A 25,631-nucleotide genomic window follows, 5' to 3' on the forward strand; every position below is an offset into this window, starting at 1 on the left:
CTGATTTAATTTTCTAGACATATTTGTATTAAAAATATGAAATGCTATTTAAAGTAATTTATACTGTGAAAAAAATATAAAGAAATCCACCAGTAATATAATAAAGGAACAACTACAAAATAGTCCTTCAGACTCTGGTTATGAAATGTTTTTCTCTGTTTGTAGTACTTTGACAAAATGCTGGACAGGCATTTTAATTTCGACGCCGTCTCAAACCTGATAAATCATTTCAAGACACAATCCTGACATGAGACATGGCTCTCAGAGTATGATTTTCCAGATCTTTACACTCCCACACACACACACAACAGCAAGCAAGAATATACCAGTGGCCCAGGGACCTGAACTGTGAAACATAAGACCAAAGAGGGAGAGAAATGACACGGCAAAAGGTGGAAGAATTAAGGTTGAAATATGAGAAAACTAGACTCACCGGAGTGTGTGAGGGTACAAAAGTGGAACATAAGTGAGGGAGAGGATGATAGACAGAGAGAGTTAATGGTGTGACCTTGTGAGAGCCTGTCATCGCCTGCTGGGAGAAGAATTACCTGAAGGAGATAACCGGAGCACCTGAAAACACATCAACATCCACCTCTACCCTCTTGGCTGCCTCTCTGACTGCTCCCAAATGAGGAATATGTTACTTGTTCGAAATAACTAAACTTAATTAAAGTGGAATCGAAATGACTCTGGTGGGACCTCTGCTTTCATTAATTACCAACAAAATAACCTCACTCTCATTTACTTGTACATTTCATCCATCTTTTTATCTCTCCGTTCTCTCTTCTTCTTTCTGCTCCTCAAGTGTAATTTGTCTACATCTATCTCTCTGGCTGTAAAATCTGTTTAATCGGCCTTATTACAACAGAATATGAAAACGGTGTTGCCAAGATATCAAGGTCATCGGTTTTGCAATAAATGCGTTTCATGTTCATGGCGAACAACAACACATAATGTTGACATTAACAAGATCATTTCAAAAGCAAGTTGTGTGTGCGTGCCTGTTTGTGTTCATATGCTAAGGTGCAGTCTTTCCTTTCCTAGTACGGGCTTTAATTTCATAAAGGAATCCATTGTATGAAAATGCACTTCTGTCAGTCTCTTGTGGGTGTGTGAGTGAGTCTGTAACTGCTCTTTAACATTTTTCTTTACAAATTTGAGGCTATCAAAGTAGTGCATTTCAATAAATAGCATAATATCTGTGTAACTTTTATTTGACACTTTAATTCTGTGATTGTTTAACACTCAAGAGACGCTTCTAAAAATCAACAAACACTTCGACCAAGGAGGTTTTCTTCATTCCTGTCCATTTCTTTGTCGGTTTGTTTACACAAAAACTAAAACTATTGAGTGGGTTTCCACAAAACCTTTTTTATACCAAAATTAACAGAGTATACACAGTTTTTTATTTTTAAACTTGGGTAAACACGCTTAAAAGAAAGTGAAGTACATCATGTTTGGTGTTGTGAACGCACTGAAAACCGAGGCGCTCTCTCATCTCACCGTCTCACCCACCGCGTTCACAGGGTTGTCAAGTGTCTGTCAGTGCCGATCGGAGCCAGAGCCGAGAGTCATTCGCCCGGGAGTGACAGACGATGAGATCCATTCCCATTGCAGACAAAAGCCACAAGTTAGTGGGTGCTATCGAGTTTTTTGATTCGAAAAATGAATAGAAAAATGGGCTTTGGTGGAAAAATGCAGAATGGGTCAGGAAAGGGGATTGCAGTGCCTTGACAGAGGTATATACCCAACTGTGTTCCAATCTAGTTAAACATGGAAACATAAGTTTGTGACATGCAGATATGTTATCCTTTGCTCTAGCCGGTTGTTGTCAATCTTAATTCTAATGTCCCATACAATTTAACAGGTGGAATTGGGGATCATCAATCCACAGCAGGATGAAAACTTATTTTTCCCCAGGCCGGGTGCTGCTCTACCTACTCTCACTGTTTTACTAAGAGGTTAAATAAAGGACTACTCTCCAACAATGGTTTGCGACTTTAAAAAAAGAAATTTGGCTGAGCAAAAATATCTTAACCACCACAAAAGAAAAACACCTTCTGGTCAACAGATGCTTAGTTTGTCACCCACACCCACAGGCATGTTGAGAGATGACCAAAGTGAGGTAACCAAAAAGTTAATGTAAAAGACTGAGAAAGCAAAGAGTGAAGCAGGTGTTAAAGCAATGAGATGTTTTTTTTTTTTTTTATTTAATCAAGTGTGCGTGTTCGTTTGTCTTAACAATAGTGGCAGGTTGGGTCCTGGGAAGGCAAAGCCCTGGCCTCCCACATGTCCGTAGTGGAAACACACACACACACACACACATGCAGGGTTGTCATGGGAAATAACCTCTTACCAAATGGAGCATTTCATGTTATTGATCAGGAACTCCAACTGATATTACTTGAGCACTATGAACCTGAAACTCACTGTTATAATCAATAAAATGTTTTAAAGCGTTAAGATACCACCAAAAACACTGAAAAAAAAAATGAAAAACTGCTTTAAGAGACAATGCTAGCTGACTTGTGAAGTGTTGTTTAAAAGGTACGATATGATCATATTACAAATGTTCCTGTTAAACATTATAAAATCTTGAAAATACAATAAATCATATATACACGCAATCCATGCAGCAAAAACAAACCCCAATATGAACACCCCCTGACTTCAAACACAGATGAAGACATATGGACAATACACTTAGTCCTCCTGCTCAATGGATCCTTGGTCTACACACACACACACACGGTCATATATATGTATGTGCAAAGCCCCATAGACACAGCCAGGTGATTCATCACTAGCAGAGGATAGCGTGACCTCCAAAACCTCCCAGGTGACCCCTGACCTCTTTAACATGACCTTTCCAAAGGATCATTGCAGATTTATCAAACAACATAATGAGCATTACAGCCACAATCACTCACTAATGTTCAGCTCCCTCCCAGGAACAACAATGCACGCCGAATAAAAATAACACATTTTCAGCCTTCTGTGGAGAACTCCCATCTCCACAACATATTTCACCATTTTCTTATTATAGCAGACAACTGACAGTGTCTCTCAATCTCGTGCTCCCACCCTGCTGCTTCACTCTTTACGGGTTGCTTGTAGACTTTGTCTTCAATTCCTCATCCTCGTCCTTGTCAGATGTCGTACCACACACAGAGTCCGAGTCAGTCACGGATGCCTGATAAGAAACTGGTCAGTGTGATGATGTGCCTGTGGGTGTGATGCTTTGTGGTGATTTGGGTCATCATGTCGGAGGAACATGACACAAAGCTGTGATGGTATTATTGACAAGTGGATTAATTAACGGCCTGAAGGGTCCTTATGACGGACTGTCATGACAGTGTTGAATCAGTAACTGAGCAGTTCTGGTTATCGTTTGACGGTTTATGGCCTCTTTATATAATCGGTCCCATCCTTGGTCATACAGCTCGGTTCAGCAAGATCAGGTTTCGATTTTAAATGTCACTGGTTCAGCTTTCAATCATTTACTGGGAGGATGATCAGTAGCATTCCCTGTGGCTGCAGCCCTATGGGAGCAAACAAGCACCTAACACAAACTAGCATCACACAGATTGGGGCCTCAATTATCTGAATTCACTCAAAGGGTAGAGAATCACATTTTGACTGTCATTGCAACGTGTCCCCAATTTAACAAATACATGTACACTCATTGTTACAATGCTTTATGTAATCTGACAGGCAGCTCGCCTCCCGCCCTGAATCACCACTAAGGACAAAGAGGACCAACTTGTTTTCAAAGTAACAAAGGTAAAACGGAGACAAAGGATAGTTTATTTAAACAATACCTCATGTAAGTATTGCTTTGGTTGATGATGACAGATGCAATCGATACACTGTCATAACGATCCATTAACCCTTCATCTGTTAATGTCTGTGAGCAGACGGTATGTCGCGAGTGGCGAACGTCCGTCCTCAGGTCATGTATGACCAGCTAGACAGTTCAATCCGGCCCACAAGCCAATTCATGAATAGAACAAAATGTCATGGCAATTAGTTTCTTCTCAAATAAAAATAACAAAATACCGACATGTCCTTCACGGTGATCCTGTCTGGCTGTACGTCTATAGGTCAGGGTGAATGAAACACGCATAGTCGTTATGTGTTAGAGCATAACGTTTCAACGTTCAGGAAAAGAAACGCAGAATGCAGATGTAGAATTTTACATTCTCAAAGATAAGCTAATATGCCAAATTTGCAGTGACAAAACTTTTCAGAGATCAACAACAGACAGAACAATTCTGCGACCTCAGTGTCACAAGACTCCGTAGTTCTGCACTGCAGAGGGGGGTGAGGCAAACTGAAGCAAGTAACTGATTATCCAGTAGGTAACAGTACACTCAAGTTATCTGAGATTTAAGCCAAAAGAAAAAAGTAACGTTAAAGATAAATGACACATTCTAGAGTCATTATTCAAGTGTCCTACAGAAACTGTCTTTTGAAATGTAAAGCCTCTCCGATCCTTCTCCAGCTGTTCCATTTGAGTGTCAGTGGTATCCAAATCTCTTAATAAGACATCAGTGTTTCCTGAGGAGTATAAGAATCGCGTGACAAGTCCATCAAGCCCCCCTCCCCAACCGAGGGATTTAGCATCCCCTTCATTTCTTTAAAGCTCACCCTACATCCAAGACTGATTCACCAGAAGGAGAAAAAACTGTTAACATGAAACACTGGTAATCCTGTCGTACGCTGCTATGATATCTTCTTTCTCTGGTTGTGCTGTCAGTCTCTGTATACAGTCTAACATACGTCAGATATGTAGTATTTAATGGCAATAAAGCTCATGGATATTACATTTATTATGTTCCGTCAATTTTTGAAGGTGCAATATACAATTGTTTAGCCACCTATTTTTCTCATGAACAAAAAAATAACATGGGAGATTACATTCTATATTTATATTGAGCTATATTTAGGTTTGCTTAGGAAATTATTAATAACAAAAAATGCACAAAAACAGCAAAATGTCTGAGCTGCGTTTGCCTGAACACTATATTTCCATTATTTGAAAACCTCTTTCATCAAGAAAAGTCAGGGATAACTTCCCCTTCTACATTTTACAGACAACCTTTAACCACATCTCTCCGCATGTCAATTATAGAGACCATGGTGAAAATCATATATGTCGATAATTTGGCTCTCATTTTAACTCGGACTGACTCGATTGTGGGATGAGTTTTAAGACATTTTTCCTCTGAAAACGAATACAATTCATAAAAGGTGATGACCTGACTTTCCTACTTTTACCGCCTGTACATTTCTTTAGAAGCTGAAATGGCCAACGCCATCGTAAAGTCATTCTATATTCATAAGAGATTCTTTAAAGCCCCTCAACCAAATTCAATCCCTTTACAAAATTTTACTTGCGATTCAACTATAGAAACCAACTTACTTGCAAAACACCAGGGTGAGAGGTCCCCCCCTTTATCTTCAATCCTATATTAACTTGCCTCTTATGGCTTAAATCCACAATCGGGGATCAGCGAAAAGGCTGGAGCCCAGTAGGGGGCCTTAAGAGCCCAGCTGTCTGAACCGATGAAAGGCAGGGACTGCTTGTGATTGCTGTTGCAGGGGACCTTATGAGGACAGCAACAATGTGACAAGCTGTGATTATGCAGCCATTTATTTCAGGGACCACTCATGCACAGCCGTCCCTGGAGTAACACAACAAAATAGGGACAGTGGAGAATGCCAGTTTGTTTTCCTGGAGGCTTAAGCTTTCCTCAAATTGGGAAGAGAGCTTAAGATGCTTTGCTGTGGATTTATCAGTTTTAAATGCGTAACAGACAGTATTCCAGACAAAAAAGGCAGTAAAACCACACATCACAGACATAAACATAGAGTGTATATTTTTGTTTAGCTTTCAAAATGTCTACCACTTTCAGAATTAATGTAAGCCGCAAGCCATAAATCAGTTAAATATATCAGTATCAATAATCCAACCAAGCTGCTCAAACATGCACTAGTGTCAGGACATTTTCCTGAAAATTTCCAGAGGGGCTGTGTGTGAGAACCCAGGTGTCCGAGTCAGCTGCTTCGGACATTTTCCAGAACTTTTCTGCCAGTCCCTTAGTAAATTGCCCAAAAAAAGACGAAGGGAACCCATGAGAGAAAATTCACAGCATAAGTGGAAGTGATGATGATGTTTTTGACACACGCCAGATGGGGGACTGGGAAAATATAAATATCTCAGGATAATAAAGAGATGCCATACACAAAGCATGGTGAAAAATCTGGATTCTAGAGTTTTTGGAGATAAGGGCAGACGTTCATATCTGAAAATGCCTTTTATTATTTCCAAATGGAGGGTCAAATTCACTGTATATACAATTGGAGAGATACCAATTATTGCACACATACAATTAAACATTTTTCTAATCTATCTATACGCAGTTGATTTCATTTTAAGGGGAAATGTATATTTGTATATATATTTTGTACAACAGTGGCATTTAAACAGAGAAGATATTCAGAAACAGGAGCCAGTATGAAGGTTTAACAGGTTGATGGCTCCTGCCTTTGTCAAATACTGTGGGCAGGCTTACATTTTGACCACATACAATCGGCTGCACACAATCGCACACACGCGCGCACACACACACACACACACACAAACGTATACCAGAGCCCCATACTGTGCTGAGCCATGCATTCAAACCCACTTTCTTGAGCAGATGTGACAGGTTGTTTGTGAGGAGAAGTCAGCGACACAGATACACACACACAAACACCACACATTGTGTGTGTATATAGCATAAAAATGCACATATAAATGTGGTATAGGATGGAATAATGCAATGAATATATGAACTGAAGAAGCCTAGTGATGTTCAGACATTGACTCAAGACAGTAAAAACCTGTCTGAATTAATCCTAACGACAGATGCTGTGCTGGTCCAGAGGTTTGTTGGTCCACTAATTATCTCCATCAGTGACACCATATGACTGCATCTGAAGGCTACCCATGTTTAAAGTTCTTCAAGGCATATTTAAAAATGTGTGTAGGAGATTAGCTTAAAGCATTTGTATGGTTTTCTATGTTTTGTGTGCAAATGGTTTCTATTTGAAGACGCACAGTATATTAGGGTGTTTCTTATCCTGGTGCTGTGCATTTCAAATCACAAGAGTGAAAGACCTGAATTTAACAACAAAATGCAACATTTCACTTAATCATATGTCTGTCTCATGAATGTCTTTGACATGTATTCACTATAATGGCAGTGTGTCGACTTCACTCAGGGCCCAACAGGCCTCTAATGATACCAACATTTTAATAAACTAGATCTAAAAAAAAAAAAAACATTGAATTATTCTGAGAAATCAATGTAAAGGTGGAAGAACACCCTATCTTATAATGTTAAAATAAGTGAAAGAAAACATCCTGGATCCTCCCTCTGATCCAAACCGATATTTTAATGGATTCTTCCTCACACCAATCTCCTGCACAAAATTGAACGGAAATCAGTTGAGTTCCCACCTAATCCTGCTAACTAACAAACAAACAAAAAATGCAGATGAAAACATAACACTCTTGGCGGAGGTAATTAATTCTGAAGAGCATTATAGGATGAAATTGCGGTAGCCACCCCACAGTTACTTTAATGGCTTGTTCAGACAGGGCAAAGATTCCTCTGTTCGACTGCTGCTCTACGCAATGTCCATATTAATGTTCTGTCCCGCTGGTGAGCAGATAATAGCATAATAACCTCTGACTTGAAACTCCATTACTGGAGCTGTATAAAAGACCTGCTGCAGAAATGAGAGGACATTATATCTGGTCTTTTAAATCCGACAGAAGTTGATAAACGCCAAGTCTGTTAGGAGCAGGGATTTTAACATTATTAGCCTTTCATCACATTACATTCATCCCTTCTGATGCCTGCTTTGCCTATCACATGTTCTGATAAACAAGCTTAAAACAGGTAAGACCATTACTTCACTTTCAGATTTCCTCACATAGAATTGTGTCTGACTGTTTGTTGTCGAGGTTAAATGTCTTAAGGTTTAAGCAGATACGAAGGAAGCACATCCAGCCTGACAGCAGCTAAATTATTTTAAATGGATAAGTCTGTTTGGTCTGGAATGCACAACGCTGAACTGATTTTTATAGAAGTATTGTTACAGGTTCATGTAATGTTAATTACATCAAAGCTGAGGGTGGATAAGGAGGATCTAACATAGTGGTAGAGAACTTTCAGCACTATGAGCAAGACAACTTCTATAATAGCTTCTGTACATGGGACTGAACTGAACCTCAAGTCTGAGGATCTTAACAGTGAATAAATTACGGATGTGACGTGGTGGTATTTGGTGACAACAACGGAAAACAATACTTGTGACCACTCACTTCATACTGAATCCTGTGTGACCTTAGAACATTTGACTTAACATCAGGAGAAGAAAACAAAATAGGACTGGGCAATGCCAACGGAACAGAAGAAACGACTAATAACCTGGTCTGCTTTACTTCTCTGCATGTTTCATAGACACAGAACTGATGTCGGTAAGCTTGCTCAACTGTGAACTGCAGTCTGATTTGTCACCATGAAAATGTAAAAACAAATTCCAAACAAACATCAAAGCAATAACAAAATGATGGAAAGAATGACCCATTTGAAAACATATAACAGACCATTTGCCTTGCATCTTACTTACCAGGCCACAACATATCTGAAAATTGTTCACATCAGTCGCGATATTGACAATTATCTAAAAAAATGTCACATTATTATGTCTTTAAGTTCAAAGAGATCATTTTGCTGCTAAGTGAAGGTTGTGCTTTGAAACTCTTTTTATGAGCAGAGGATCATAAACACTTGATAAACAGCTAAACATTTTACAAATGTGAGGAACATTATTTATGTTATCTACCAGCTTGATGTGTTTGCACAATGCATAAGCCTTATATCAATATATTGGAAATTTGTTATATTGCTATTGATAAAATTATATCATAACAATCATTGATGTTGTTTTATTGCCCAGGCCTTAGTGCAATTTTGTCGATGTATTAGGCAGCCCTGGTTCTGGCGTGGTTCTCCTACAGCCCTAGGCTCACTCAGGCCAACATATCATCACACCTGAATTCAGCTACACCCTTTATAACCCCTCTCTCTATGTATTTGTTCTCCCCCCCCCCCCTTTTCAGTGTGTGCCACTGTGTCGTGCTCTCTCTATAACGTAATATAATCGTTGTGTCTGCATAGACCCCAAAATGTAGGCCAATGCCCCGCAGAACTGACGGATTAAATGCCAATCCCTAAATTGTAACGAAACTAGCCCCAGGCAGCAAGCTGTGTCTGAGTTTTTGTGTGTGTGTGTGTGTGTGTGTGTGTGTGTGTGTGTGTGTGTGTGTGTGTGTGTGTGTGTGTGTGTGTGTGTGTGTGTGTGTGTGTGTGTGTGTGACTGCCTTTAGTAAACATCTCTAAAAGGTCACTGCAGATTTCAGATTGTTTATACTGTACCATGCTGTCATGTCCTGATGAAAAGGAAACACTTGTGGCCTTAATGTCAGTCACTCTCACTGTGTCAGTTCAAAAAGGAAACACTTCAGAACCCACAGCAATGACAGACTTTTGACTGATTCCTACAAGAAGAAACCAGACAAATGAGCAGTGTTTATAGTTTTCTGAGGCCAATCTCCAATCTATAATTAATGGAGCAGCTCAGGTTTTGCCACTTTTGAATTATATAATCTGACAGATTCCAGCCTCAGCATTCTCTCTCTCTCTCGCTCCGGGTTTGGAGCTCTAGTGTGCTTTCTGTCACAGGGTGAAAAATTAGGGCTGTGGGATCACATATGCAAATTTGGTTTCAGGGTGGATTTCCCCTTTAATGATTTTATTTGCCAAACATGACCTTTGCCTCTTGTAAATATGTGGCTGGAAATCAATGACATAGAATCACTTGCAATGCAGATGCTGGGTTAGGCTGCAACACTTTTCACCACCTGTAACTCCAGTGTAAATTTATGATATGACATAAGAACAGGTGGGTCTCTATGTTTACATCTATGTTTACATCTATGTTTTAAGTTGTATTAAAGATGTTAAGATCGATCCTTCTGTTAATCATAAGATAAACAGGATAGTTAAAGTCTTAAATAGAGCATGGGTGTACGCTAGCTCACCAAGTGCAGAACCCCCGGATCATTTCCTGCGGCAAAAAAATATGCCAAACTGAAACCAAGTAGGCATGTGATGACCTCCAGCTTAAGTAATAATATGATATCTCTCAGCAAGAATTCCTTAACAGAAGACAGTGCATTAGAGAACCAACCTTTCTAAAAGGAAAATTATGTCTTTACAAATAAAAACTTATCCATGACATTTAAAAGGCCATGAAAAAAAAGAATGTTTTTGTGATCTTACGTGGACAATAAAATCAAAATGAAAAGAAAAATTGTATGGATGTAAAAGCAGCAATTTACTACAACAAAGACGCTGCGCTCTTCAGATATCATCACAAAAGATATTTTCTACTTTAGTTTTAACTGGTGATATGATTCGTGAGCTATGACCTTAATGAAATGAAGCAAACTGTTCACACTACACTTCCACTTCACTTTTGGCAACATGCGATCTACAATCAGTGGCCTTAAATTTAGAAAGAAACTTCTGCCAAGACAACTCTAAATCGACAATAGACTGTCCTAGAGCCAGCGGGCATTATACATATTCACCAACCAGCCTACACATCTGTTATAAATACTCAGTATAAGAACAGCACACAACACTTTGGCCCCTTCCAACGGTTCATTCTGTGTTGTGCGTCCCTATTCAATTAACATTAATGATTTTTCTTTCTTATGGTTGGTTCATGAATATTAAAACAGTATTGAAATGAATGTAAATATAATCTGGGAATTGGTGTATTTTGAAAATAGAAGTACAGAACTCCGAGTTGGCTTCTAATTCGCTAAGCATACATTCCCTTGATCATACAAATTAGTAGAGACAGCCAAGTGTGGAATTTCAACACACACGCACACTCACACACACACACACACACTTGAAAACATAGACCAGTTTAATTACATGCTGTTGAGCAACTGTTTCTGTAATGCATTCCGCGTTCATTGATTTGAGAGGTCCCTGACACTGAATTACGTTATAGATTTCAACATTTTGAACACACGCACACATATGACCACCCAAATATACATACTAATTGACTTTTTAGCATTCAGAAGCTGCACTATTAGCAGTTTAGGCTACTTACTTAGCTCCTGATGCAAAAGTCTTGCTGACCGAGTGAACATCAGGGCAGTGAACACCATCACTCTAAAAAGAAAGCTGGAAGGAATCCCATCTCCCAAATGTGTCAACTCACCCTTGTGTACTGGGCTTTGTGATGATGACACCATCATTTGATATCCTCATTGAAGTAGTTTATTATCCAGATATTGACATGCATTATAGGATTCTTACATAGATGTGAGAAGTGTTTTGAGTCAAACTGTTCAAACCCAAACCACGTCCATGCAACAGAAGTAGCTCCTCATTTTGTCTTGGTTGCACAGAGTCCATCTGTTCACAATTACCCTGTTCTGTGTCATGTTCACTCTCCTCCATGTTTGTTTGTGTTTCCTTCGTTCAAATTTCCTGCCTGCATCTGTGATGTGTGGAAGAAAACACAGCAGCATCCAAATGATGAGAAATAAAGCTGTAAAGAGCTTTTTTTGGTACAACTATAAAGAAGAGAATAGAATGTCAAATGAGACATAATATAAAAGGAGAGACGAGTTTCTATCATTACACAAGTTGTATGTAGTTTCTGACCCTCGCTGCTGTATAACTGTGAATTTCCTGAATGTGGGACTAATAAAGGATGATCTATTCTATAGGTTAAGTTTTACAGCACTAAACCAACTGGCCTGAGTGTAAATGGTAAATGGACTGTATTAATAGAGGACTTGTTATCATCTTACTGACCAACGCTTTTACAGTTAGAGTCACACATTGACACACTTCCCCTTTATACAGTACACCTATATTTTTAGTGCAGCCATTTGGAGTTCAGCATCCTGCCCAGGGCCACTTTGTCTTGGGGACACCAGAAGCGGGGGGTTTTGAACCACCACCATTTAGGATATTGGACAACCCGTTCTACCACACAGCCAAAGACCCTTATTCTACCCTTAACCCTAAACTAAATCTAAGGACAAGCTCTTTCTTTTATTGATCAAATTATTCATGAGGAATCACAAGCTTCATAAAACATCTGTATTCACTCATTTATTCCTAGAGAATATCTTAAAACAAATGCTGGTTTACATTGTGTCAGAAATTGAGTCAGAAACTTGTACAGACACATATTATCAGACGGCTCTTGAGGTTAGTACTACATTATTAACTGAAAAAGCCCAATCCAATAGACAAACAAACAAACTTGACTTTTCCACGTGTCCTCAAAAGAGAATCAAAACTATACTCACTAAAGATTTAACTTGCACCGATGCGAAACTCAAATGTGCTTAGTTCTCACATAAACAACATCGGCACATATGCTCAAACAAACACAAAATACTTTCACATAAGCTGCCTGGGCATCCATCCACCTGACTAACCCCCCACATGCATACAAATGAAACTCTTTTCCCACACACTTGGCATGGATGCCAACTAAGCCCCAGTCCTCCAGAAGTAATAAACTGCCTTTTCACTGCGTCTCTCGAAACCATGAGAGAAGACGGCTGAAAGCCCCTGTGCCTCCATTTGAAACCCCTCAACTCATTTACTAGGACGCGGCTGCTTCTGTGCCATGCATTTGTGTGTGTTGCTTGTACATAATGTCCCACACGCCACAGCCATGGGAGATCATTTGTTTTACACACTAATGTACACACACACAAGTAATGTGGGACTGAAGGGCAAACGGGCCTACAAAGGGTTTTTAACATAAACAGGACCTGAGTTAATTATGTGAGGTAAATACAAAACACAAGAGTAAAAACATCCTATAATCACACACACAATTGTGGACAGTGTTAAAACAAAAAATAATAGTAATAAACCACTATAAACCCAAGCCCCACGGGAGGAGATTTAATATTTACTGTCACTCAAGACGGATCTTTCCTTTAACTGGAAATCACAAAAGTGTTTCCTCGCCTTCCCTCCTTGCTGGGATATATTATTAAAAAGAAACTCCAGCATAGAGGGAGGTCTCCTTCAACATTAACTTTAAACTGTGACAAAGCGTAACCGCATTACTAATGATGTCTTTATTACAGACAAGTGTGTACAGAACAGCAAGCACACAGCTTGATATTTTAGCAGCGTAATGTCATCCAATTACCTCAGATAGAGTCAGAATTAGAGTCAGAGAGGAGAGACTTGCACAGAATCATATTAGCAGACGCTTCTTAAGGTTAATACATTATATTACCCATGAAACCTGTATGGAACACACAAGCAAACCTCTATCCTGTCTACAGAGAACATCTTGATAGCAGAAGGAAAACACAATAAAAGACATTTTACTGATACCATTTCAGATTGGGGAATTTCAAAAGAATTCATCCAACACAGAGCAGCACATGTGCTCAGCTAATGGAGGTGTGAGAACTCCGGCAGCACCTGCAGGTTCAGCTCTGAACCAACAGAAACTAAAACCAAGACAAAAATAATAATATCTTAAAAAAAGAATTCGTATCTATTAATCAATTTACACTCTTTATCTGTGTGTCAGTTGCAGGTACCACTTATGTTGTGGGGACCTCAAATCACGGTTACAGTATGAAGACATGTTTTAAGGTTACACTAAAATTGGGTTTAGGTCTAGGTTCAGGTTAAGGGTTGGGATTTGGATTTGGCAAGTAGTAACTTTGGTTAAGGTTAGAGTAAGTCTGAAGGAAAGCAAGGTAAGTGGATGTAATGTCCTCTGAAATCGTGTGTGTGTGTGTGTGTGTGTGTGTGTGTGTGTGTGTGTGTGTGTGTGTGTGTGTGTGTGTGTGTGTGTGTGTGTGTGTGTGTGTGTGTGTGTGTGTGTGTGTGTGTGTGTGTGTGTGTGTGTGTGCGCGGTACCAGGAGGTGAAGGCCTAAAAACTTTTTATTCGCTGTGTATGTGTGTGTGTGGTAGTGGGGGGGGGGGGGGGCGCATGCATGTGTGTGTATGCCACCCTGTGAATAGAGCATTAATTGCATTAGCATTACAGCTGGGCAATTTCCAGTCAAAGAAAAACTCGAGCATCAGCAAGGGGAAGACATTTCCTAAGTCCTGAAGTGTGTTATTATTTGGTGCATTTCAATTGAAAAAGTCTTTGCATGAAAATTGGCATGACGGAAAGAGTGAAAGAGAAAGTGGCTGAAGCAGAAAGACAGGATGATTGCACCGATCGAGATGGCCAAGTGAAACCGTTCACCCTTAAACTTTGATATTGCCTTATGATAACTTACTCCATGCGGATGATTCAAACATCCAGAATATAAAGTATGACAGATGGTAGATTGCTTCCTTTTGCATTTAGCCACAATGCATAATGTCTATATAGACAGCCAATTAAAAAGCCTATAATTTGTCCAGTCACACATGTCAGACAAGTGTCCTGCTGCAAAACAAACAAAACTCTTTACAGAGCTAAGACTGTGGAACTAAAGGTTTTCTCTTCTGTTTTGACAGCGCTTAAAACCGCCCAAGTAATGTCTTCTCCCTACAAACATTTCTCACAGTTGATAAATTCAACTTTGCCCAAAAAATACAAAATCCAAAAAAAAAACACATTAACAAAATCTTCATTAGCATTACCAACAGTCGAAAACCGAAATTTTCAATTTATTTTAATAAAAAAAGAGCAGATAAAGGCTTTAGAGTGACTAAAACCATTAGTGCCAATTAATTAAGCTCTTCTTTATCATACATGAGTCAGGGGTTTTAAATTATGAATATTAGATATATAAACAGTCAATATATTCATAGTATATTCACTGAAGTAAAGCTTGAAGCTACAATAACCATTATTTTACATAGAGAATCACCTTGTTACTCAAACACTTGTTTTCTCTTGCTACCACAAAAACACACGCCTGCCAGGTGTGTGCGTATGTGTGTGTGAGCCCCTGATGGAGAGAGATTAATCAAAATGTAAAACAGGTTCTAGCTTAATTTCCCTGTGTTTATGCAAATGTGTGTGCCTCTCTCTCGCGCTGTATTTTGACAGTGAGTGAGATCAGTGGAACAGTGAGTAGGTGGATACTGATGCAAGAGAAAGTTCATTCTGACGGAATATTATATTTTCATACAAAACGACATGGAAACTATTCAGACCTGGTTGTGAACATGATCTGGTAGATTCACAGTGGAAAGAAAATGTTTTTGTATTTCCTTTACTTTACTTCTTATTCCAGCAGCCAATCAAGTCTTGCTTGATTTTTCTGCCAAAATATGTTTTAATTATATTTGGATCTGAATTCTATAAAACTAAAACTCTTCTAACGACTGCATAAAATACCAAAAAGATGGCAAAGGGTGTATTTCCATTACTTGATTGAGTTTCTGAAGTGGTCCTCTGCAGGGTTCTTCACAGTGCAGCTGTTCAGCAACCACAGGTCTGCTTCTGCTGGGTCATCTATAGGAAGACAGGAAGTTCATTGATTCTTAAGAAACAATCCTTACCACAAAGAAAACACACACATATATATATGTAAAAAACTAATCAACATGTAGTCATAACTAATAATATAACACAAGATTCAAAATAACCCAGGACCCAAAAAAAGAAGATATTTAATTGGTTTCAGCACAGTGGGTCAATGTGTCACACTGTAACGATCACACACGTTTCACTACTTTTCAACGAGTGACTTCTATTATAAGTTGTAAATAAAAAAAAAAATGTGTCCTTCACACAGAATAATCTTTCACAAGCTTTACAGTTTCTAAAGGTCTCTATGAGAATTTGAGCTATAATTTAGAAACCCAGGGATGCTTTTATCTTCTTCTCCTTGTGCATGTTCTCATCTTGTTTAATTACTTAAAGTCCACCTGTGTTCCTCTGTGACATTTGTCTTCACTCTGGCTTCCCTCCAACTAATCAAAAATGTTGAAGTCAGGCTTCTGAAGGCCAGAAGAAAAGAGGAACAGCTTTGATTTCATTTCTAAATGTTTTGTTGGCAATTTGTTTGAAAGGCTGTAAATAGTTTGGCATGTTTCTGTCTTGAAGATTTTAAGTTTATTGTTGTTTTTTAAAAACTGCAACTCTGCTTTGCATGGCATCCTCAGACATGTGGATTTATGCTGGCAGCTGAGATGATTGATCGATGAAAATCCATCAGCTTTACTCAAAAGCAGACCTTTTTTATTATGTTATTAAACTTAAGACTAATCAAAGATAATTTAAACATGTTTGATGTCACAACTAAACACCCAACCAACACCCACATATAAACAAAGTCTAACATTCATAGTGAGTCCTCCTCTTAAAACAGCCGTTAAACAAACATAGAAAGATATGTACACACGCTCACACACATCTGTGTGTTGCTCCATGCGATGTTAAGCTCAGCTGCTACTCAAGGCGATGGTGGCAGGCTTTGCATGGCACTGCCAGGAGAGCTGTCACACACACAGACACATATACTCGAGGGGATATGGCACGGCAGGGGTGGGGAGCTAGAAGCTCGCTCCTTTACGCTACATTGAACCAGGTATTTCACTTACAATCAGCTTCCCAGCTGCAGTCAAGCAAACACACAAACACACACAGTATTTCCTGCATTAATTAATTTGATACACAAGCATAGTATTTTTCACACAGCAGGTCCCAGGATGCAGAGAACGCAAAGATTACCAGCCAGACCACAATTTGCCTTGGGTTAAATCTGCTTTTCAAGCCTTCACTTTTACCAAAACACACACACACACACACACACACACACACAGACACACAGTTGTTTTTAGCTTTAGGTTAACTCTGTATTTTCAGGCACTCTATTCATAGAAATTACGATTTCCTGCATCAAAAATGACGCAACCCCATCAACAATACAAACCCAAGCCCATGATTTGTGTCCTGTCGATGTGACTCACGTTGTTTTAGTGCTTTACTGAGACATGCAGCTGTACCTTTTTCTTTTACGAGCCATCATTAAGTCTAACTTGCAGCCTGATACAATCATCTAAAACACCCCAAGGCCCAAACTGCTGTGCTGAATCATTAAAACATGAAATATAACCTTGATGCCCTTAAAGTTTCTTTAAAAAGTATCAAAACATTGTGATTCTAAAGATGTTTATTGAATTTTCTCTTTCAGATTTGGGCTTTTCCTTATCATGCTTATTGAACTATGTTGACAATTAGCGTAATACAAGGTTTTTAATTAAACTTACTGACATTTGAAGACACCTTGATAATTATTTCAAAGGTGATTGTGCTGGGACTGCAATATATCCTTTGTCTTAGCATACATGTGCAACCAAGACATTGATCATTTACCCAGAGTAAAAAGTTATTTGTGATTTATTGTGAGTACTTAAAAGAAATGTTGTACCCTCGTAGTTTGTCCATGGTTCTGTTAAGGGTTTAGTGTAGAGTAAGGGGTCCCAACAAAGATATTTTAGAACTAGTGTGTGTGTTTTAAGGAAATGTAGAGAGAGAGAGAAAGAGAGAGAAAAGAGAGAGAGAGAAAGAGAGAGAAAGAGAGAGAAAGAGAGAGAAAGAGAAAGAAAGAGAAAGAGAGAATAAGTTCAGCTGGCCATTACGTGTACCTTCATTTGTCTAGGCAACCGACACACACACTCACAAACACACACATTAACACAGGACTAGTGGGAGTGATCTCAGCTGTGTGGTTGCTGTCTCCTCTGTGTCCTAAGGGAGGATTTCCAGACCGACAATAACAACCTCTCCATCACATTAAAACACACACATGCACACGCACACACACACACATACACATACACATACACGCACACCTTCCAAATACACTGCAACTACACTAAATAAGATAACTGAAGTAAAAGGCAAAACGGAAGCACACAGGGTTTCAACAGCCTCAGGTGGATTCACTGGGGAAGAATGGTGTGGCAGCTGTCACCCTTAAAAAATGCCTCGTCACCCCTGCCTCCATGTCAGGTTTGGACAATCTCACTCAAAAGTGTAAATAGTTAGTAATGGGTGGTCAGAAATTTACAAGAGGGAAACTCTGATGTACAGACGTAAGTTAATGGGAGATGACAACCCCCTCTGCCAACAGAAGGAGGCCCGAACAACAGACAGGAGAGGTGTTATGCAGAGGATGGTGACGGTTTGAACCAATTCATATATATTGAATTTGCATAACAACGGACTATTACTTAGATCTTAATCCTCAGATGTTTTTTATTAATGATATGGTCAGTAAAATGTAATTTCATATATTTTTCAAATGTTTTGTATTTTTACTTTGAAAAGTTCAAACTCTAATTGATAATTGATCAAATCAGTTACAATGCTATTTAAGATACTCCTGGCATAATTTGAGAGAGCATAACCATATGCTGTGCTTGGCCAAGACATGAGCTACACAACTAGCTCTTGTTCACATAATTTTGAAATCCTTGTTTTTCATCACTGAAGCAAGCAGCCATGGATTCTGTCCAAATACCCACACTAATGACTCATTTTCAGATTCAAACCTCTAAGGCCCTTTCAGTCCTGGAGGTGACAACGGCAGCAGCTGCTCTTGATCCTGCATCAGTCTTAGCTGATTAGCAGTGTCCAGTAGCAAAGGGTTGACCCAGTCAAAATTATAGGCAGCCGAGATCTGGTCCAGTTTCCCCATTGTTACCCCCCCCCAGTACAATTACTGCTGCCATGGAACTGAGGCTCAAAGCCTCCACCAGGCAGTGAAATCAACTGAGACAGGAGCTGCTCCATGTCAGAAAAGAACACAAGAAGAATGTATGGAAGGCAGAAGACACTGGCAACTACTGACAACTTTCACCTTGTTAAAACGTGCTACGCTCATCTTTTTTACTACACAACTCAAATATTACTGACAGTCCATGACTAAGTGATGTTGTTTTCAAAGAGGTTCAGAGTCAAATGTACTGAAGTGGTAAAGCCTGGACTCTTCTCAGGATGATTGTGTTTGTTTTGAATCACTACAACTGTTAAAACAAAAGCAAATAATGAAATCTGAACACAACAAGAAAGAAGAGTATGTTTGCTTTAACTTGCCCAAGAGAAGGTTATAATGGCTAGAGAGAAAATATAAAAAAGATATATATGAGCTGGGAGGTGACATTTCCCAGCGATACAGATTCTGGTGAAAATAATACAGTGACCTAAACTTGAAGGACAGAAATTGAAATTATCCTCAAAAGACAACTATTGTGACGGGGAATATAAAACACTTTTTATGAGGGTCTGCCACCTTTTCAATTTCAAAAGATGGTGCTCAGAAAGTCCAGGCCCTTCTTGATACCACATCTAAAGCAAACAGTAAGAAAAATCTGCAAAGCACTTGCTAAAGCCTGGCAAACTGTAAATCATGCTGTTCCCTAGAGAACATTCCTTTGAGTATGTTCACGTGTATGGTGTAAAATATCATCATGCTGCATTTCATTGCCTACACAGAAGTCGTGCCTGCAAATCATTCTCAGAATGCACAAAAATGAAAACTGCAATTCTGTGGGTTTTCTGAAATGTAAAAGACGACTCCAAAAAAAGTCTCATACGGTGACAATTTTAATAAAGATGCTGGTCTGACAACACGATACCAAATCTTCCTTCGTAAGTGAATCAGATGCTAGTTGGGAAAGTAGCGACTGACATGGATTGTCCAGTGCCAGCATGAGAAATCCTTCATCCTCACATTTCCCACCACAATTTACTGCATGGATTAATTCTTATTCCTCCAGAAAATCAGTAAAAGGAAGAAGCCTACAGTCTGTGGGTTGCACATTCTCATTGACAGCTGCTTCTGCTGAGCAAACTTTGTTATTTGGAAATGATCTAGACATAACTGTTATCGTCCCTGTCACAGATATACACTGTCATGGTTGTCATTGGCATTAACACAGACATTGCAGAGCAGTAATAGCAGCTACAGTTAAAAATGTAAACTGGCACATTTCTAAGATGCTCGCAAGTCTCGAAAATAGATAACTTTTAACTTAAATCGATATGTTTTATATTATCATTGTCCCAGATTTCATGGCATCAAGGATCATTTAATCTTTATAAACTATTTGCATACATTATCCCTTCCAAAACACAGATACAAGGGGACGCACAAACTGGATTCTGGGAACATGGCCAACTATGATATGAAACACAAACAGTGTAAAAACAGATGACTTGTCTGTGCAGACAGATCTTTCACATTTACCACATTCTTCACCGTGTGAGAGTTAAACTCAAGTGAGGAAACCATAACATTTCACAGAACACCGTATCTTGACCGTGTGGAGGAGACTATGTTATTGATTCATTGGTCCCAACATGTGTGTTTTTCAGTGTGGGAAAGCAACTGGAGATACCCTTCAATGACTCAGCACTTTAGAGGCCATAAATTCCATTTACACAATGACAAGGCTGCTATTGGGAAATCTCTGAAATGTCAGATTTGCATATGATTTGCATATGTATAGGGTTGCAGCCAATGGCAGGGGACTTTTTTGTTTAATTTTGCATATCATGGTCATCTGGCAATTATGTGATTGGTAGTGAGGACAGCATGTGGACAGACTGTAGCTTTATCTTCTATCTGATGAAGACAAGGCCCAGAGGGTGAGACAAGCATCCAAGTATGTGTGTGTTTGGACATGTAGTTCAGGTGTGTGTGTGTGTGTGTGTGTGTCAAGAGTTGATAGATGTGAAGGCTGTGCGAAGAGGTGACAGAGAACATTCCTACATTCCTCCCCCCAAAAAAAGTATAAAACAAACCTAATTGTGTAACTGCAGATGAAATAGAAAACAACACATAAGATGCTTTTAACAGCTCTCCTCACAATTATTGTCTTGGTATTATTTTCAGACAAATTTTCACTGTGTGGATCATCAAACGGTCAAAAATCAGAAATATGATGAAGGAACTAATATCTATGAGTGTGACGAATTTGGTGCAGCTTCATTGAATTTAAGGGGACAGTTGGGCCTTGGGAGAGGAATGTGCTTTATTGAGTGCCTGTCTGGTTGTGGTTGTATAGCGGGACACAGAGAGTTTCACCTCCACATGTCTCAGTGTCTCTCTCTCAACACAAACACACACAACACTATGGTACTATTTCACTCAGTCTGAAGCCCAGGTGCCTGTTCTATAATTGTATTCAATATAAGAAATTTATTCCATCTGACCCCCAAATAAATTGTTTTTTGTGTGTATTTGAGTTTCACCTCCAGTACTCTCAAGCAGTTGACCCCACTACCACCATACATAAGAGGAAATTGACCTCAGTTTGTGTGTGTGTGTGTGCGTGCGTGTGCGTGTGCGTGTGTTTAGAAGGAGGTAGACTACGTGTGTATGGAGGTGTACCTTAGCTCATCACTTTAAAACATCCCCGCTGACTGACTCATATGACTAAATCTAATCCATGAGGTTATTCCGGCGTGTCCATCTGTGTGTGTGTGTGTGTATTCAACCTCAATTGTACCCACAACCAATCATTCAAGAGGCTGGGGTGCTGAAAAGGCAGCACCTGGGGGGGGGGGGTACGATTGAGTGTACGTGTGTGTGCGTGCGTGTGGGTGTGTGTGGGTGGGTGGGTATGTGTGTGTGTGTGTGTGCGCACACATATATGCACAAGGTCATACATAGAAACGAGAGAGAGGGTTATGGGAGCAGGTGCATGCACCAAATAAGTATGGATGGAAAGATGGACAAAGCAAAGAGCGGAAGTGAGGATCAGACAGCCGCTACTGTATACAAAAAGAGATAAAGCAAATGGCATTAAAGGAATAGTAAGGAACGACAGACATGGAAGAGGGTCAGCCTTAAAGAGGATTAAAAGGAGAGAAGTGAGTGTGAAGTGGAGGCAGCTGATCGTCAGCAGCCTAACAGGTTTTTAAGGATGAGCAAAGACATCAGCAATAATGAGAAGAAAGAAAAAGAGCCAGAGTGAGAAGACAAGAGATGAGAAAGAAATAATATTAAAAAATAGAGATGAAAGTGGAAAAGAGTGAATAGGGGAGTCGGTAAAAAGCAGATGCAAAGATAAGTGTGTAAGAAACACAAGAGGCCTAAACACAACATCCATGTGTCAGGTCTGTGCACTTTGAAATTGAAATGATACAAATATTTGTTTTCATGCAACACTGTAAAATTATGTATTCTACTGTGTTTGCACATTATGTATATTGCTTATTTGCCCACAGGTGTGAGCGGCACCCTACAGGGAAACAGATGAGGCTCAGCTGCACGGTCAGAGGAAACACACAAACAATAACAGCCAAAATGGGAATAAGGTTTATTTCCCTCAACTCCCATGTATCCATCGAATGCAGATGTGCTAATTCACAACTGAAAACTGTTAACTAAATTTGCCTCATTTGTTCACTGTAAACAAACAAAAGCTGCTTTATACACTAAAGGGATAAAGTTGTGGATGGGATTGAATTGACATAGAACCAGCAGGTTAAAACATACTTGTGTTTGTCTTTATTGGGTGTTATTTATCTTTGCACCATAAAATACATTTCAAAACCTGGATTGCTGCCTGGACAGAGGAGTCTTTGTGTGTTGTTTTACTTACTTCCTCACCTACAGAGTTCATGCTCTAGCTAGGCCTTAACAGCATCTTGTTTTTGTAAAATATATTGTTATCATTCTGGAAATGTGGACAGCAAAATTATCAATATATATAGGTCTGCAGGCGATTACCAAAAGGAGACTTGTCAGAGGTGTGTAAATCCAAGAAAAAGGTGACACACAGCACATGGAACTGACTCTTATAGCTGAACAATTGAGTTTCTAACCCTCAACCATGGGGATTCAAGACCACAGAAGATGTATAAAATCCAGTGGGTGGGAAATACATTATTTTAATAGCATGCAAGCCATTAAACAGTAAAATAATGTTTCTGGTCTTTTTTGCCTCAAGTATTGTGAAAATAAAAAAATGTGGCACTGTCAATTGAGGATATTCCTTAGTCCACAGTGAGTCTTCTCCGAAAAAGAAGGTATAGATAATGGATCATACACCATTGGTCTGTTTGAAATGGAATAAAGCATTGTGTCACACATCCACATCCAGACTTTAAACTTCAAGGCTGTAGCAGACAATATACAAAGAATGACATTTTTGTTAGGCTGGGGGGGAAAGGTAATCATCAAGCCCTGAGAATACATCCTATTTGACCTCTTCAATGTGATGATGCTGTATAAACTAACTCTGTTCCTTAATAGGTTAATTTACAAATCTGTTCATTAACACGTTCAGTAAATGGGCGCTGTTATCTAAATAATTAAATGCTTCAGTGTTGATATGATTGCAACTCATAATGAAATGGAAATCTTGCTTTCTAGCACTGTGGAGCTTCTGTGATGATTAGTATTCAAACACATTTGTTTTCTCCCTGACGGGAGAGTACTTTGCATTTTTAGATCTCACTGATTATCGACCATCCTGTTCAGATTTTTCATAGAGTTCAGTTGTGTCAGGAAAATGTGGTTTCGAGACTTTCATTTACAAACAACATGAAGCTTTTACACAACTTTAATTCTACCTCTTGGTGATAAGATACTAGTATATCAAACATAACCTTCCTTTCACTGGAATTTCACAATTTCAATTTCAGACCGCGCAACATAAATTCCCAAACTCTATCTGACAATCTGACACAAGCTATACACATATTAGTTCCATCTATCACTGTACAGCAGAACAAATCAACAAGACTGAATGCAATTGTAAATTGTGCACACTGTCTTTGCAGTAGTTTCAATCCAATGTGGATGCAATCTCCTCTAATGTTCCACTGTAAGAGTGACTTTTGCTAAACTAAAACAGAGAAGTGTTTGAAATGTGCAGGTTTTCCAGACCACAGAAACAGATCTATGGTGTCTCAGATCCCCCTCTGGTCTTTGGCCGTGGTAGATGATATATGAGGGCAAAGACGTCTGGCTGTGTGTGTGTATTTGTGAATGTGTGTGTAAGTAAGAGAGAGAGAGAGAAGAAGCAGACAGCAGCCTTAGGGGTCAATATGATGCTCCTGGTGCTTCACAAACAGACCACACTATGACCCACTTTCAATCCCATCCCACAAATACCCCCTCCCATACATTCCTACATGCATGCGCGCACAAACACACACACACACCTCTCCCTTGTTATTTTTCCCTTCTACCCTCCATCCATTCCACCCTCCATCTCAAACACATCATCTTTCCTCCTCCACTTCCCCCATCTCTCATCACACACAAACACCCTCACACACCCACACCCACACACACACACTAAAACACAGACAGGACATGCTGACCTTGGGATACAGTGCAGGGGTGGTTTATAGGGGTAAGCATGATGGGGCAAAGGGTGGCTTTGGGGTGAATAGATACACTTGACTGAGCTAACAAGCCCTGCATGGCCTTACTGGCTGATTGGCTGACCGGACAGCTGGATGCCAGGCTAACTGGCTTGGAGGACAGGTGGGCTGCAGGGCAGGGTGGGGCACTGACCCAACTCCACAGTGTGGGGTATCACAATCAAGTCAGAGAGTGAGATCAGTGTCATGAAAGGTAGATTTACAAGGACATAACAGGATCGAATAAAACTCCTTGCTGCTAAGCAAGACTGACACTGCTTTAGGTACAACTACAGGTACAAGAACTGCATGAACTGAAACAAACGTATTTTTAACCATTGTCCTCTCAGCAGGTCATACCCCTTGTCTAATAACTTCTACATCAATTTGGTGCTGATAAAAATGGGTCACTACATAAAGAAAAGTTTACTCCATTTGGGAAAATAACATTGCTGCCACTTGATGGTGCAAATTAATTGCATCAATTTAGTCAAGCTGAATGTGAAACAATGTATCCCTGTGTCACAATAATCCCTGTGTCACAATAATCTTGGAGAAAAATAAGGGCAAACATACACAAATCTTTCACCTCCAATATCTGCAAGCTGGGGGGCATATGAAACATTCTCTTCCTGTGGGGGGGATATCGCATGGTGGCTCCGCCTGAAGTTTAATGAGTCAATGAACTCTGACCTGCAATATTCACTTTGTATTCATGTATGTGTGACCAGGCCCTAAGAAAGAAAAATATCTTTTGTCAAGTCTGAATTGCTCAAACAATATCCACCTATCAAGATGATTGAGCTAAGTCAACGGAGCAGTAAATCAGCCGCAGGCCATGACAACATTTTAGGAATAACAGTGTCTGCAGCACACGGCTGAAGTGCATTTCCAAATCCCTTTTTGCTGCTGAACACTGTAAAAAGGGGTACCTGTTCCAAATGCATGGTTCAACAGAGTTGTACTTAGTCTCTTAATTAATCATGGGAGAGTTTCTGGCGAGACTTGCAAGGCAGCTCCCATCTCCAACTCTGTCATCTCCTATTCCCTTTAAAAGGCAGGTGTGCTTGCACATAGCACACTATTATTGAAAGGCCACATTTGTGGTCAGAGATGCCATTTTTCTGAAGAAGAATGAGTTGCACAAGCAGAT

General features: G+C 39.5%; 1 protein-coding gene across 1 annotated transcript in view; it reads right to left on the reverse strand.

The window, feature by feature from the left end:
* Positions 1-25,631, reverse strand: part of cdkal1 (CDK5 regulatory subunit associated protein 1-like 1) — a 224,467-nt gene that overhangs the window by 176,450 nt on the left and 22,386 nt on the right. The window contains exon 4 of the mRNA XM_062399418.1: positions 15,517-15,601. Coding sequence (XP_062255402.1) covers positions 15,517-15,601 — 85 coding nt within the window. The remainder of the gene's footprint in view (positions 1-15,516; positions 15,602-25,631) is intronic.

The sequence above is a fragment of the Platichthys flesus genome, chromosome 11, assembly GCF_949316205.1.
Source record: "Platichthys flesus chromosome 11, fPlaFle2.1, whole genome shotgun sequence".
NCBI lineage: Eukaryota > Metazoa > Chordata > Actinopteri > Pleuronectiformes > Pleuronectidae > Platichthys > Platichthys flesus.